The 16,858-nt window shown below is 40.3% G+C and overlaps 1 protein-coding gene across 2 annotated transcripts in view; it reads right to left on the bottom strand.

Annotated features, from left to right (window-relative positions):
* Positions 1 to 16,858, bottom strand: part of NCAM2 (neural cell adhesion molecule 2) — a 545,555-nt gene that overhangs the window by 71,243 nt on the left and 457,454 nt on the right. For both annotated transcript variants that reach the window (XM_075910051.2, XM_006128839.5), the window contains exons 13-14: positions 15,638 to 15,757; positions 9,752 to 9,873 (exon numbers count right to left, since the gene is read on the bottom strand). In XM_075910051.2, the coding sequence (XP_075766166.1) occupies positions 9,752 to 9,873; positions 15,638 to 15,757 (242 nt within the window). The remainder of the gene's footprint in view (positions 1 to 9,751; positions 9,874 to 15,637; positions 15,758 to 16,858) is intronic.

Genomic DNA, 16,858 nt, shown 5'->3' with positions numbered 1-16,858 from the left:
TGTCTGCCGACAGGGGCCAACCCTAGGGACCCTGGAGGGGATGGACCGAAGACAGTGACCAAGGCATTTGTCTCGTGCCTTCCCTCTCCAGCCTTCCACAAATCTTGGGCAGGGACACCACTCCTACCCCCTGGCTAATACCACTCCATGGACCCAACCTCCATGACTTGATCTCACTTCCCTTTAAACTCTGTTCTAGTTGTAGCCTTCACAGCCTCCTGCAGCAAGGAGTTCGACAGGTTGACTCTTTGCTTTGTGAAGAACAACTTTCTGTTACTAGTTTGAAGCCTGCTACCCATTCCTTTCCTTTGGTGTCCTCTAGTCCTTCTTTATGGGAACTAATGAAGAACTTTTCTGTATGCACCCTCTCCACCCAACTCCTGCTTTTAGAGACCTCTATCTTGTCCCCCCTCCGTCTCCTCTTTTCTAAGCTGAAAAGTCCCAGTCTCTTTAGCCTCTCTTCATATGGGACCTGTTCCCAACCCCTGATCATTTTAGTTGCCCTCCCCTCTCCCAGCCTCTCTCTTCCCCTCTCCCACCTCCTTTTCCCAGTCTCCCCCAGTTTTGTTCAATAAAGACAGATTCAATTTTTGAACCCAATTGTCCTTTATTTTGTACATCAAGAAGAGGGGCTAGGGAAGGGTAAGTTGAAGGAGGTGAGTGAGGAATGGGGTATGCGCCCCTGATGGGGAGGACTGGGCTGGCTCTGCGGGCTTTTGGGGTGGAAGCTCTCCTGCAGCCCCCCAATTGCTCCCTCTCCCCAGATGGCAGCCTGCGGCAAGTGCAGCCAGTCTGATGGCCGAGTGCTGTGATGTGCCCAGTGTGGCTACTCCGGGCAATCCAAGCCAGGACTGCTTTGCAAGCGGGGCACCCCTGAGAACTGTCTGTCCGGGGAGGGGGTCGGGACCCTTTAAGCACAGCCCTCGGCTAGCCTGACACAGCATCTCCATGCTCTAAGTCCTCCTCTGATGCCCTGCCGGCACTGCTTCCGGCCATCCTTAAGCCTGGTTCAGGGTCCACTTAATGTGGACATGCTAGTTCGAATTAGCAAAACACTAATTGAGTCTGGATCCGTTAGTTCGAATTAGCTTAGTTCGAATTAACTAATTCGAACTAAGTTAGTTCGAATTAGCGCTGTAGTGTAGACGTACCCATAAATAGGTAACAATTAGAATAAATACAAAATATAGAAAGAAAGGCTTCTGGGATTCCATCAAGCTTTGATACCTCATCTTTTCCTCAACACAGATAAAACCTGCGCAGAACCTATTAGAGGCATCTTGGGTAAACAGAGAAAAGGGAGAGCAGAAGTGTCCTTCAACTATCACTGATATCGCTTATGAATTTTCAAGATTCATTGACTCAGAACACTACTGAACAATATGCTCAGGCTAATTTCTTTGCAAGAGTGCACGTTCATGTGTGTGGGAAACCCACACACTGTTTCTATAAATCTCCTTGTTTATGCTAAGCCCCTTTAATTGGTTACTTTTAGAAGCAGAAAAACAGAACCATAAAGAAAGCTTTCTTCCTCATTAGGCTTTTCTTGTTATTATAATAATTATTATCTATAATTTATAGAATGCTGTACTCAGTGCTTTACCAACACATAAAAGATAAGAAACTCCTTTAAAGCAACGGCTTGAAATCTAAAATCTGTTCCTTTAAGGACAAAGGCCTCCCATTAGTAGCACTATTAGCAATTTTGTCTCTAATATAAATCAAGAAATGTAAATCTTCAGACATTATGATTAGAACAGCAGTAGCTTAAGAGATTGTGCTGTTTTTTTATTTGTTTTCTGTAATACTGCTTATTAAAAAGCTCACAGATGTTGTAAGCCTGGTCACTGAGCACTGTTATGATTGAGATTTTCAAAGCTGTCTAGGAAATCTGAATGCCAAGTAATTTTATAACTTGGGGAATGAAGAGTTTTTTTCAAAGTATAATCTGCTTGCTGAAACAAACCTCACACAAAGCCGCAGACCAAAGCATATTATTCACCATATGTATAATGTTAACTCATTGCTAAGTGCTTTAGAGACAGATATGAAGCCGAATGGTAAAATTTTCAAAAATGGGTAAGGGCCAGATTCTTAAAGGTATTAGTTGCCTTTAGATACAGAGATACTCCTAATGGGTTTATGAAAAACACCTACACATCTAATTTGCATAGACTGACAGATTGCCTAGGATGTAGAGAAAGATGACACCATACACATAAATCAAGTACAAAGCAAAATCAAGAAACTGGGAGCCAAAGTAACATTCTGAGAAACCAGATCCAGATATTCAAATGTCATGTGGTATGTGTCCCAGAGGATGAAGAAAGAACAACTCTGTCTTCTAAAACATCCATGTAAGTAAACAAATATTTCCTACTGTACATAAACAGAACCAAATTGCTTTGAAGCCCACCACAATCTCCAAACCTCTTATCAATGCAAAAGTTTGGAGCATTAATATCAACATTGCGACAAGTGAAAATAGGGAACAATTCTCAAAAGGAAACAACTTCCAGTAATGGTTTCCTGAGACAGCTTAATTGATATACTAGGCAAAAGGGTGTAAGCCATTGGAGGAAAAAAAGCAAAGACTTTAATTTTTCATTGTGGTAGCCAACCCAACTGCAAATAATTTACAAAGGAAAACTAAAAATGTATGGTACTTGAGAGGAACTGATGGATATTTTTTACTTCAAAGAAAACTTAGTTGAGTCTGTAAAATCACCATGGGAACTAAACAGATCATCAGTGTGAAACCAAGAGATAGGAATAGGAAAGGCAAGAAACCTTCACAGAAGATGAAATAAAAATGCATGGTGAGTATTAAAACATGTGGAATCCCTTTGATTCCCCCAAAAGCAGAGAAAAACAAGTTAGTCAATACTTGGTTAGTAGAACCTTTGAAATTAATATTGGTAGGTGTGACGGCACATTGGGGTTTCCCCGTCTCCTGCACCCCCGTAATGGCACGGACAGACTCCACCAGCCAGTAGAATAGAGGGAGTTTATTGCTTTTCCAGGATACAGCACAGCACAGATGTAATCTGGTTACAGGGCAGGCCTAGGAATCCTCAGCCCCCCTTAAGATGGGGGAGCCTGGGCCCCTAAATCCCAGCCCGTTGTCTAGGCTGCTTCCTCCATACCACCAGACAGAAACCCAACTCTCCCACTTCCAGTCCTGCCCCTAGACAGGGCTCCACTCCCCTTCTTCCCATTGTTCCACTCCCTGGGAGATGACTGGTCAGGCAGATTCTTAGCCCCCTTGCATAATGACTCATCCCCTGCCCTGCTGGGCCATGCTGCATACAGCAGCCAGTGGAGGTCACTCACAACCCAAGCCTAGCAACCAGCAAGGTACCCACACTACGTCACAGTAGGTAACTCACACTTATTTCAGGCAAATAGGGGCTGTAGGAAGGTGGTAATACTCTACAAAGAGATTTTTAAAATAGCTCCCAGATGCATTAATTACTTTCATCATTTTCTTGCCCCTGTTGGTAGTTGGCAAGACAACAGTATACATCCCCAAGGAATCTGGGTATGAGAATTCATTACAGAACTAACCTCACAGAATAGGAAGGAGAGGACTATGGTTACTGGACCAGCAGCTACATAGGCTGTTAATTACCGGAGATGACTCACAAATTCAATAAACCAAATGCTCTGCTGGTGTGAATGGACAAAACACCATTGAAGACAGGGGAGGTACGCTGTTTGCCAACTCTGACATTTTTATCACATCTCAAAATATTTGATGCTGTTCATACAGCCCCACCTCCTAGTTATTACGTGAGATCTCCATTTCTAGCAGACAAAAAAAAAGTTCCTGGTCTTCATGGTTGCTAAGAAAAGCTTATACATATAAAGTGAATGCACCATAAACCCTCAAAAACCAAGAGAAGAATTCAAAGGACCCCAAAGGAAATTATGGATGTCACTACTCAATTCTAATTCCAGCTACCATGGGACTAGTGTCAAGAGAAAGCTTTGTTTGCTGAACTTTTTTTCTTTTTAAATCCACTAGGATTCCATGGTCTAGAGCAGTGTTTCTCAACCTTTTTAAAAATAAAGTACCCCCTTTTTCAAAAAAAAAATTATAAGTACCCCCAGTATGTACAGTTTTCAGACACTCAATTTTTTTTTCTATCATTGCAACACATTTGTTTAAACAACTTAATCATAGCTGAGCAGGTGATGAAATTTTTGGGTGTAAAAAGTACAAAAATAATAAAGCACCATAAAACTTATAACAAAAATTCAGTTTCCTCCAAATTTCAGTTGTGTTGACATGCCCCCCCAGACTTCTCTCATGTACCCCCCTAAGGGTACTCATACCTCTGGTTGAGAAACACTGGACTAGAGAAGTGGAAGAGGATTTTTTTCCCCCTTTTAAACTGCCATGGAAACTTTCCTAACATTAAGCCTACCTATTTGAGTTTAGCACAGTAGGTGAGGATTTAGGCCTAAAATAATAATCCAGAAGTGTTCAATATTGTATATTCTGCATTATATAACAAAGATCTGTGCTTCACAATTTCTTGGTTAAGAATATGAAAGCTAACCACAAAAGAAACAGAGCAATTCTCTGATGCTAAAACTGACAGAAGTAGAATAGACAATTTAAATAACACAAACTGAAAAACACCCTGGACTAGATGGTTTTGCTCTGATCTTTTATGAAGACTATCCTCAGTCTTAGCAAGAATCTATGTGGAAATACTCATAATGAAGTAACTGATCCCTAGTATGAAATAAATTATTACAATATATTGCTCCCAAAGAAGGAAAACATGTTGACTGATGTTTAGCTTATTATCTCATATTCTTGTTAAACACACAAGCAAAGATATTGATCCTGGGGCTGGTAATGAGGCTGCAGGGAATTAAAGGAAAACTAATTAAATGGGACCAAAGGGAATCAAGGAGGGAAAGCAGTCAACTGATAACTGAGGGAAACTTTAAATAGCATTCATTCATTCATTCATTCAGATGAACGGATCAAGAACTTATGTTTGTATTTACTGCTGTAGAGAGTATTTCAGGCATCTAAATATAAAAATGGCATTTAATCCAACTGGAGAAATGTGAATTTAGGCCCAAACAAATTCTCTAAGATACTGTTTTAATGGAGGAAGGGATTTCAGTGGAGGGAAACAATGGTTGCACTGCACTCTGGTCACGTTCTCAAGGCTACATCTTACAGTTGTTCCCACTCTGTTCCCTTCAATTCTCCCTAGTGGATATTACATTTCCCCTTTCTCAGTAGCTTCCCCCCACCCACACTTTCTTTCTTCTTTATGTCATCTCCTTCCCATTTACCAAATTGCTGTTGCCTCTCTTTACTCTTTCCATAGAGGCTCACTTCAAGCACTAGGAATAATGGAAAAAAAAGAAGAAAGTGTAGATGGTCAAAATCAGGTAAAACTTCTCGGTAGTAGCTTTATTGAACTGCTGAATTTGCTCTCAGGGGAAGTTCAGGAAGACCTCATTTATGAAATTAAAAATTAGGCAAATGTAGTGCAGTGAATAATTCTTCCGCAGCAGGGGGATAATGTAGATGATACCTTTTTATTTCTATCCTCTTCAACAAAACAGGATGAGAAGATTTTCTGGGTGTTTCTGTTAAAGTATTCAACAATAAAATAGCTATCCATGACTATCTAAACTTTTATCATTAGACCTAAATTGTCATTATCCTAAGGAGATGAATGACATACGACACTTATTTCAGGTTGCCACACTGCAGAGACAAGTTCAATGATTCACACTGGGGAGACTTTATCAGCAGGCACAAAGAATAAAAAAATGATCTTTTAAAATGAAAGCTTATACTCTGCACAAAGTTGCAAGGTCATTAAAATGCAAAAGAGATGCTGTGGCTCACTTCAGATCCTCTTCAGAGATGAGAAAAGACTGGGTAATGACACATGTTAGGGATACACCTTGTCACTCCTACTGTTCCATCTTGTTACAAATACTTAGCTGAGCAAATAAGAATTAACAGAATGAACCCAGGACTGCATTTGTGAACAATGGAGCATAAAATTGCTCTGTAAGCTGATGCTGTACAACTGTTTCTCACTCAACCTCTCATATCTGTACCTAAAAAAATGTTAGAATTGCTTCGATTTAGATTTGCACTTATATACAAACTAAACCTATGAAAACAATGATGCTCCCAGTAGGATCAACCCATTGTAAAATCAGTGATCTAAAAAGAAGCTCATCTGGTTTTGTTGGCATGAAACACAATTTAAATACCTAGAAAAACAGGATATAAACCAGATAAAGGACTTAAACAAAGGCAGACCTTTTGCCTTGATTTGAAATATTATTTATAATAGGCATTGAGAATCGATCAAGGGAGAGGGAAGACATGGAGTGAACATAAGGCTATGCAACTACTGCTGATTTTCATTTCCCTTCCTCGCCCCAAACACTTGCAAGCTCTCCCCTAGAAAATAAAATGAATAAATAGGTGGCAAGAAATACAATTTCATGTAGTCTCTTCTTTACTGACACTCATTCATTCTCATATAACCATGAGGGGAAAAAATTTCTTGAATCACTGTGGGGTTTTTTGTTTTGTTTTTAATCCTGGTATGATATAAATTCATGACATTTTGTAAAATAAAAATATAGAAATATAAACACATAACAATAGAAAAATATAAAATATTCTCTGGCAATATTTATTTATATATTTGTGTGTGTGTGTGTAGACAGTAAATATTCAGTATACAGAGAGGCATGATTTTGTGGCAGTTTGAAATTCTTATTTAAATCTCAAATTTTATAAGGTCTCTGCATATTGTACACTAACTGCTGGTTGGACCTCACTAGTCTGGCACCATTGGGATCTGAGTGGTCCTGGATGAAGCAATTTGTCTGACCAGGGACAGTCCTCTGCCCCCCAGCTTCCTTAGCCTACTGCCCCTTCCTGCCACTGGCTCCTTTGGCCCGGTTACCAGCTGGGCGACATGGCTGCCCCAACTCCGCTGCCATAGCTGCTTCTCCAGCCCCACTGCCAGCATGACAACATGCAGTCCTGCCCCACTGCCATGGTGTAGTGGTCAATTGCAGAAGAACTTTGTATGTGCTAGTTTAGGGGCGGTGAGGTCTGCATTCTTTCCCCCCTTTCCCTTTTCCCTATATCTGATGAGCCAGAAGCAAGTCTTTGGGAGCATAAGTCGGACCCTTAGACTTACTCTGTCCAGCTACACATGGCACCAGTCCTGCTGCCAGCTGGCATGTGGCCTTGATTGGGCTGCCAACCTGGCACGACCCCAGCTGGGTTGCTGTGACCCCTTTTCCACTACTGCGGCTGTAAACAGGCTTCCTCTGCTTGGCTACTATGGCCCAGCCTTGTTGCCATCCAAGCTGCCACCCACTTGAGCAGCTGCGACACAGCCCCGCTGCCGGCCTAGCATGCACAGGCTGCCCCTTCCCCACTACCACAAGCCCTGCTACCATCGCAGGGCTGCTGAGGCCCTGGCCCCTCCACCATCAGCCTCACCTTTCATAAGGTTCTCAGCCGCTGGCCCTCCTGCCGTGGGGCTCTTTTGTTCAGCAACAGCCATGGTCCTACTGGACCATGGATGTTGCCAGATGAGAGAGGCCCGGTTTAGGAAGGTGCAACCTGTAGTCATAAATTATAAATTACATAAAACAAATCCTTTAAGTGAATGTATTATATTTTGACTAAAGAACATACAACTCACAGAGTTCCAAACATACCTGATACAGGGCCAGATTTAGGTAACATAGGAACATTTTAGATCATTAAGAAGAATTAATGTCTTTATAACTTGACCTGATATCTTTAACATGTTATATCTTTCTGTACATCAATATGTAGACTTTAGCTGGGAAACGTCTCCACATAACTGTTATATCTGATCAGTCCTTTGCTTTTTTTACTGTCATGTCTCTCTTAGACAGTTGCTTTTCCGTCTCTCATCTCTACTGAGATATTCTATATCCTACTGGACTGCAAGTCACTTAAATAGGTCAATTAAGATTTAGGGATTTCGGGAATGGCCTGCTGTTAGTCCCACAGGCCATTATTGAAAGATCTGCCATCTCACTTTCAATTGATTTTGAACTACCAATCCTTTTTGGTTATGGTTAGCCCAGGAAAATCACTTCACATGCCCAAGTTCACAACTTTTATAACCACACAGCTGTCATCAAACAAGAAGTTGCATAGTAAGCAACATGCATGATAAAAATGATTTATAAAACAATGTTTGCCTATTGACAGAGCAAATACTAAAGGTAAATAGAAAATAGGACTATATTATATATATTGCAACTGACTAGTTTCTTTATAATGTAAGGTCCCAGCTATTAGGTGTTTTAATGTATCCAAATACACAATTTCATGCCCCTGGTTTCTTTCACACTGACCATCTATCTAGACTTATACTTCTCCTTTTATACTCCAGTGACCTCCTGGTTACATCCAGTGACGTGATACCAAATGGTATGATCACTCTATAGCATATATAGAAGTTAAGACAAGTGCAATGAGAAAACTTATATTTGTTGAGTCAAAATTATTACTTTTGCTGGTGGCAATTTTGTCCGTCCATCATATTTAAGTATGCTACAGTGTGTTGGGAAAGCAAGTACAGTTTTAAGTATCTGTGATCTACTCTTTTCCTGCTATTTTAATAAGCAAATAGACACATATTTGTAAGTCATTTTGCCTTTAAATGAAGATCCAGGGGATGACATCACTTCCTACAATGAATCAGTGTGTTTTTTTCTTGTTTCTACTCTGCATTATTTGTTTTCAGTAAGATGGGATGGCACGACCTACCTGCTATTTTAACCCTAACAGAGGTGTGCTTCAAGTTACAGTCTAATAGATCAGGAGCCTCCATGTATTTTATCACAATCATTTTAACACTACTCTTAATTCAGCGACATTTATTAATAAGGAGTAGATCCCACTCAGTAAAAGATCATGGGAAGATCATAAAGGAAACTGAATAGGAGTTCAAGAGCTTCAGAGGGGTAGCCAAGTTAGTGTGAATTGTTTAAACCTGCTAGATGAGAGGAGAAATACTAAAATAATATACTGACCGAACAGAATCATATGATTACCTATTAAAGAGCTGGTGAATTTACAATGATATAAGAAAGTCCTTCTTCATTGCAAACTATCTCTGGGTCAGAATTTCTAAACTGAATTTCAAACATGTAGAAAATACACAATAACAAGACAAGACAACTTTCAAAGGTAGTTCAGGTAACTCAGAGAACAACTAAGATTATTTACATTTCATTCGCACATGAAGGTGCCCTTATAAGTGTTTCACACCACAAATACACACAATGGCATATTATTTTACTTTCCGAATATTCTTTTATCACATACTGTGTAATCTGATACCAGCCCTGTCATTTACTCAAGTATGAGATATTATTAAATATTTAGAGTTGAAAAAAAAACATTGTTACTTGACCTATATTAAAACAAAATCTCAAAGTTTTTTGTCAGTTCTAAATTTTCAGTCACATAATTAACATACATATCTGGAATTAAAAACCTGTTCATAAGGAATAACAGTAACTATTATACATTTCAAATATACAAATGTTCCACATTTCTTTTTATTCAATTGTGTACTAAGCAATTTATTTTAAAATAAAGTATTACCGTTTTCCATTAAACCTCTTCTCAACATTCAAACAAATAATATAGAGCAAAACATGCTCCCATGATGAATGAAATACTTACACTTCTGTATTTCACGATATATTCCAATATGGGGGCTCCTCCATCATCCTGTTTAGTTATGCTAAGTTTAAAGCTCTTTCCACTGCCTGGTTGTCCATGAATTGATGGAGGGCTTGGCTCGCCTAAGCATTGGGGAGAAGAATAGAAATTCTATATTTCTATTTTATGTGTTTTATTTACATGTTTACTTTTACTATTTGATTGTCTACAATTATTAATCAAAATATTCACAAGCAAACATGATGTTTTCAAGCTTTCTGTAACATACTCAATGATCATGATTGCTGTCATGTTTGTTAAAAACATATCAAAGATTTATACATTAAAAATAAAAGGGATTTAAAATAAAAATAGTATCAGTCTCTGTGATTTCATATATTCTTGCTCTTCAAAACTTAACTCTTTAAAAACAACTCCATATGCAGGCACTAATTTAGAAAAGCAGATGGTTAATTTTAAGCACATAAGTGCATCATTCAGCAAATCATTATTCACCTCTTTAACTTAAAACATGTGGGAATTAATCATTATTAACAGACAATAAACTGTCATAAACATTCACAATAAACTGTCCAAAAGCAAACCTGTGGCTCTTTTATATTATTCAATATTATCGTTTCATTAAGAATGAATCTGAAGAAAATAATTTTATAAGATCTTCAAACTTATCAAATTTTAATTCAAACACACTATATTTTTATAATAAATCCACCGGTTGATGTTGCCCTGGTTGATTCTTATAAAGAGGTGTTATTATCACTGGAATATTTAAGCTGAATTTTTTATCACAGTAAATTTTTAAATACAGAACTGAAGTTGGCAGTGCTAAAAGGAAAGCTGTGTTTTGGTGTGCTGGAGCTCAGGTTCATGGTTATCAGACAGCTTTCTTTGATAGGATAACAAGCCTTGTGGATAAGGGGGAAGTGGTAGATAATATACCTAGTCTTTAGTAAAGCATTTGATATGGTGTCACATTTCCTTCTTATAGATAAACAAGGGAAATACAACCTAGATGGGGCCACTATAAGGTGGGTGCATAACTAGCAGGATAACTGTTCTCAGAGAGTGGTTCACAGTCATGCTGGATCAGTTTTGCAATTGGTTCTTTTCAATATCTTCATCAACAATTTAGATAATGGCAAAAGCATGCGTTTAAAGTTTGTGGATCATATCAACCTGGGAAGGGGTGCAAGTGTTTTGGAGGACAGGGTTAGAATTCAAAATAATCTAGACAAACTGGAGAAATGATTTGAGGTAAACAGAATGAAGTTTAATAAGGACAAATGCAAAGTACTCCACTTACGGAAGAAGTATCAGTTTCATATGTACAAAATGAGAAGTTACTGTCTAGAAAGGAGTACTGCAGAAAGGGATCGGGATTATAATGTGAGTCAAGAGAGTGACACAGTTGCAAAAAAAGCAAACATTCTTAGATGCATTAACAGGAGTGCTGTAAGCAGCACACGAGAACTGATTCTTCCACTCTAATCTGTGATAATTAGGCCTCAACTGGAGTATTGTGTCCAGTCCTGAGCACCAAATCTTAGGAGTGTTCAAGAAAAACTGGAGAAAATCCAGAGAAGAGCAACAAAATGATTAAAGTTCTAGAAAACATGACCTATGAGGAAAGACTGAAAGAAGTACCTAAAAGAGTATTACAGAGAAGAGGGAGAGAAAACATTCTCCTCAACCTCTGATGACAGAAGCAGCAGCAATGGACTTAAATTGCAGGAAGGGTTAGGTTTTAGAGAAAAAACTTCCTGTCAGGATGGTTAAGCACTGGAATAAATTGCTGAGGGAGTCCATGGAATCTCTATCACTGGAGATATTTAAGAACAAGTTAGATAAACATCTTCAGGGATGATCTAGATCAGTGGTTCTCAATGTGGCCCATATAGCTCCCCAGGGGGCCACACCTTACTTCTATGGGGCCACATGAAAAAAAAACAGAAGATTAGGGGGCAACAGTAAGTTTCTGAGGGGGCCGCCCAAACTTAACTGCCAGGCGTATGATAAATGAGGCTTAGAAGGGGGCCATGAGCAAAAAAAGGTTGAGAAACACTGATCTAGATGGTTCTTGATCCCGCTGTGAGGGCAGGGGACTGGACTTAATGAACTCTTGAGGCCACTTCCAGTTCTAGTTCTATGATTCTATGTTCTGTTAGATCTTTACTCTGATTATCTGATCCCTTTCTCACGCACGCACGCGCGCACACACACAAGCACACATAGAGAGAGTGTGAGAGAGAGAGAGAGCACTGCCATGTATAAGAAACTTAAACTTTGAATATTTCAGAGAGGAAGATCTTTGTGTATTTCCGTAATAAAGTTTTGCCTAAAAACTGTTTTTCAAAATTATTTTGATTTGTAATCAGTTTTTTTCTTTCATGTTTTTTCTTATGTTTTAACCAAGAAAAGAAGAAAAAACAACAACCCTGTTTTCTAAATGAAAACAATTTTACTCAAAATATATTTTAACTTTTGACTTTTCATTGAAAATTCGAAAGAAAAATCTGAGGAAATGTTAGGGAAATATCTTCTTTCAAAATTTTCCAGAAAAACCAATATGCATTTATGAACTATTTCCACCTTTTCTGAAACACAGAATGAAGCAGCTTGAACACACTGAGAATTAGACATAATTGCTATGAACAATTGCACTATATGACTGAGCCATGCAACCCTGAAATTGAAAAGCTTTCTATGAAACTCCTACCAAAAGCAATCATGATTTCAACAGCTGAGAAAAAACAAGTTGGTCCAGTCAACACATCCTAAAGTACTTACACATCTATTTATTCTTTTCACCATAGTTTTGCAAACAAATGTGTACTCATTACTGTGGTATCAGAATCCACCTAAAATAACTAACATTATAGGGATTCACATTTCGAAACTAAATGCAAGATCCAAAACCCATTGAGATTAATGGAAATCATTTCATTTATATCAATGAGCTTTGGATCTGAATCCAAGTAATTATGAACAGTCATTTAGGAGTACTCTGGCTTCACATTTATTTTGAAATATTGCAAACCAGACATGATTTTAAGTATCCTAGGTATTTTAACCCCTAAATTAACCTACTAGGTATGAGTAAGCATGGCAAATATTGGCCCAAAGGCAACAATATATGTTTTTTGCTATAACTATTTATCGAAGGAACAAACATTAGGCATAGCCCAGACCAACTTCTAGGGCCCACACTGCCAGTGACTGTCTTCTGGGTCTAAGTGACTGTCCCAAGAGATGGATTAGTAAACAGCCAATTGGACCTGATAAAAGTTACCCAAGCTCAGGCACAGTGTACTCCAAAGGGAGACAGGAGGCTTCTGTGGAAGTTAATCCCCAAGGGGAGCCAGAAGGCTGAAGGGAGAGCCTAGAAGTAGAGATTTCTGGTGAATTTACTAAAACATGCAGCCTGAAAGAGAACTTCTGGAGCGGCGAGCCTCCCAGATGGAGGGCTGCAACAAAAAGGCCTTCAATAGAAGTTGGTCTTTGACAGAGGTCACACAGACACAGACCAGATTATTGGCAAAGATCACTCACTATTTCTTGAGAAAAGTTACAGTGGCAGACCTCTTCAGATTCCAGAGTAGGATATGTTTTAGTAGGGGTAAGAGCCCTCATTTCAAGGGCAGAGATTGGAACTAAGAGAAACCTGGAGGAAAAGCCTAGGTGGAGGTAAACCTCGGAGTCAGGTAGGGGACATGGACTAACAGTGATGTAGTGTGGCCAAATCTACAAGCTTTTGTAATAATCTTTGCCCAAAGTATGACTTGTAACATATCACTTGAAAACTCATTATTCACTGGTCAGTAATATCATGATGAAATCTGTATGGCATCATTACATGTAAAGTTATGAATTCCCTCCAAATGCCATTGATGGGGCATGTTCATACTCACATAGCAACAATTAGACACAATGGTTGTGTCTACATTGGCACCCTTTTCCGGAAAAGGGATGCTAATGAGACAAGTCGGAATTGCAAATGCCGCGGGGGATTTAAATATCCCCCGCGGCATTTGCATGAACATGGCTGCCGCTTTTTTCCGGCTCGGGACTTTGCTGGAGAAAAGCGCCAGTCTATACAGGATCTTTCGGAAAATAAAGCCTTTTCTGGAAGATCCCTTATTCCTGATTTTAAGAGGAATAAGGGATCGTCCAGAAAAGGCTTTATTTTCTGAAAGATCCCGTCTAGACTGGCGCTTTTCTCCGGCAAAGCCCCGAGCCAGAAAAAAGCAGCAGCCATGTTCATGCAAATGCCGCGGGGGATATTTAAATCCCCTGCGGTATTTGCAATTCCGACTCATCTCGCTGGCATCCCTTTTCCGGAAAAGGGTGCCAATGTAGACACAGCCAATGGGTCAGGCAGGTCTTAAATAAAGGAATTTATATACCTCAAATTTCTACATAAACTATAAACAAAATACTCAGACAATGAAATAGGGAAGGCAAGGTACAAAGGTGATCTTCACTGCCGCGAACAGGGCCAAGGGACAATTTGATAGGGGAAATGTTTACTGAAATGGCTACAATCTATTCTCATTAATGTCAGTGGTACTATGAAAAACTTAAAACAACAAATAGTCTAATAGCACCTTAAAGATTAACAAAACATGTACAGTAAACTTCTGATAATCCGGCACCTTTAGGACCCAGGGGGTGCCGGATTATCAGATATGGTGGACTATCAGAAGAGGGGGCTATGAGGGGTCTGGAGTGGGGTGGGAGGGGATGCCACCCCAGACCCCTCATAGCCCCCCCTTATGAAAGTCTGGCTCTGCCCCAGGCGTCCCTGATTCAGCCGCTGCTGGTCAGTTTCAGCAGCAGCTGAATCGGGGAAGCCTACAATAGAGCAGCCTGGGTGCTGCCGGGTTGGTCCCGCAGTGCCGAGGGCCAGCGCTACAGCACCAACCCAGCAGCACTCCAGCTGCTCTTGGGGACGCCTGGGACAGAACAGCTAGGGTACTGCCCGGTTGGTCCCATAGCGCTGCCCCTCGGGGATGCGGGACCAACCCGGCAGGACCCCAGCTACTCTGCCCCAGGGGTCCCCAAGTCAGCCGCTGCTGAAACAGATCAGCGGCTGATTCCAGGAAGCCCTGGGCAGAGCAGCTTTGCCCCGGGCTTCTTGGAATCAGCCGCTGATGTTTCAGCAGCGGCTGAATCAGGGACCCCTGGGGCAGAGCAGCTGGGGTCCTGCCGGGTTGGTCCCGCAGCGCCATCCTTTGGCGCTGCGGGACCAACCCGGCAGCACTCCAGCTGCTCTGCCCCAGGCATCCCCAAGAGCAGCTGTGGTGCTGCCGGGTTGGTCCCACAGCCCCGAGGGGCAGCGCTACGAGACTAACCCGGCAGCACCCCAGCTGCTCTGCTCCCGGCTTCCCCGATTCAGCTGCTGGTCAGTTTCGGCAGCAGCTGAACGGGGGAAGCCTATCCAGCTGCCCCAGCACTTCCAGGTTCCTGATGGTTCCGGACCATCAGGAGTCCCAGAGCATTAGATGCCGGACTAATGGAGTTTTACTGTAGATGGTATGAGCTTCCGTGGGCACAACCCACTTCAGATGACTGGAGTATTGGAAGTCCAGAGGTGAATGAGATCAGATTATAGGCTCATATGCTTTAATGTTATATTCTCCTAGATATACAAAAATGGAGATGTTTCTAATGTTCGGATAACTATGAATAATTAAAGATATTGTCTAATTTAGGGTCATTCGAATGACCTGAAAATGAGATGTCAGGTAACATCATAATCTAGAAGTATTCAGTAGTATAAAGCATGCATTTTACTCACAGTGAATCATTTTTGAAATTATGAGCTGAATTAGAGATAAAATAGAATGACAAATCAAGTTTTCATTTAAAAACAAAGGCATTACTTACGAACGGGTAGAGTCTGAAAGATCTCAATTTTGCTGTATTCTCCTTGTCCTTTTCCATTTACAGCTGCAACCTTGATTTCATACGTTGTGTTTGGTTCCAGATTGCTTAGAATTACCATTGCTGAAAGGAAAGGAATGGAGTAATGAAACAAAAATTGACAAAATAATAGTTTAAGACAATAATTTTTCCAAGACTATTTTGTAATTCATTTGCTTTACTAGAAATTAGGAGCCTGATTTTCCATGTTTTATTTGCCACATGGAATGGGCTTAAACAACTAGCTACAAGTGTATAAATATCACTTTACGGAGGGGGACTACCACAGTCATCCTTAGTTCTCACATACCAGGGATTTAATTGTTTATAAGTCTTTAACCACAAACCAAACAACAGCTCTGGTTAGACCCTCCTGGCCTACAATATAGACTTGGCCTCACCTGCCACACACATAATCAAGCATAATACCAAAATTGAGGGCATCCACCTCATTATTCAAATACTTCAGGCTACTCCTCCCCACATGATCAAGATCCAGCAATAAAATGCCAGGTCTCATTTACCTCTGAGAGCTGGCTCTTTTAGCCTTTATCCACAATGGACACTGGCTACAAATTCCAACAAGTAAGCTGTTGCAATAACATTATTTGAGCTTTGAATCCTAGGGTACGTCTAGACCACACCTCTCTGTTGACAGAGAGATGTAGATGAGGCACATTGGAATTGCTAATGAAGCAGGGATTTAAATATCCCGTGCTTCATTAGCATAAACATGGCTGCCGCTTTTTTTCAAAACAGAGCTTTTTCGAAAAAAGGTAATCTAAATGCAGATCTGTCGAAAAATAAACCCTTTTTCAAAAGATCTTGTATTCCTCAAAAAATGAGGTTTACAGGATCTTTTGAAAAAGGGTTTATTTTTCGACAGATCTGCATTTAGATTACCTTTTTTTCGAAAAAGCTCTGTTTCGAAAAAAAGCAGCAGCCATGTTTATGCTAATGAAGCATGGGATATTTAAATCCCTGCTTCATTAGCAATTTCAATGTGCCTCATCTACATCTCTCTGTCGACAGAGAAGTGTAGTCTAGAGACAGCCCTCCTGTTTCCAACCCAATCCTGCCTCCAGCAGGCTGCAAAGAGAACGATACATCCCACCAAACGGAGGAATTTAATCCTCTGAGACAAATTCCTTCCTGATTCTTAAAAACAGGTGATCAGTCTGGCCC

This window comes from Pelodiscus sinensis, chromosome 1, assembly GCF_052426305.1.
Source record: "Pelodiscus sinensis isolate ZL-2025 chromosome 1, ASM5242630v1, whole genome shotgun sequence".
Lineage (NCBI taxonomy): Eukaryota > Metazoa > Chordata > Testudines > Trionychidae > Pelodiscus > Pelodiscus sinensis.
Note: the sequence above shows the minus strand (reverse complement) of the source record. Positions and strands in the feature narration are given on the sequence as shown.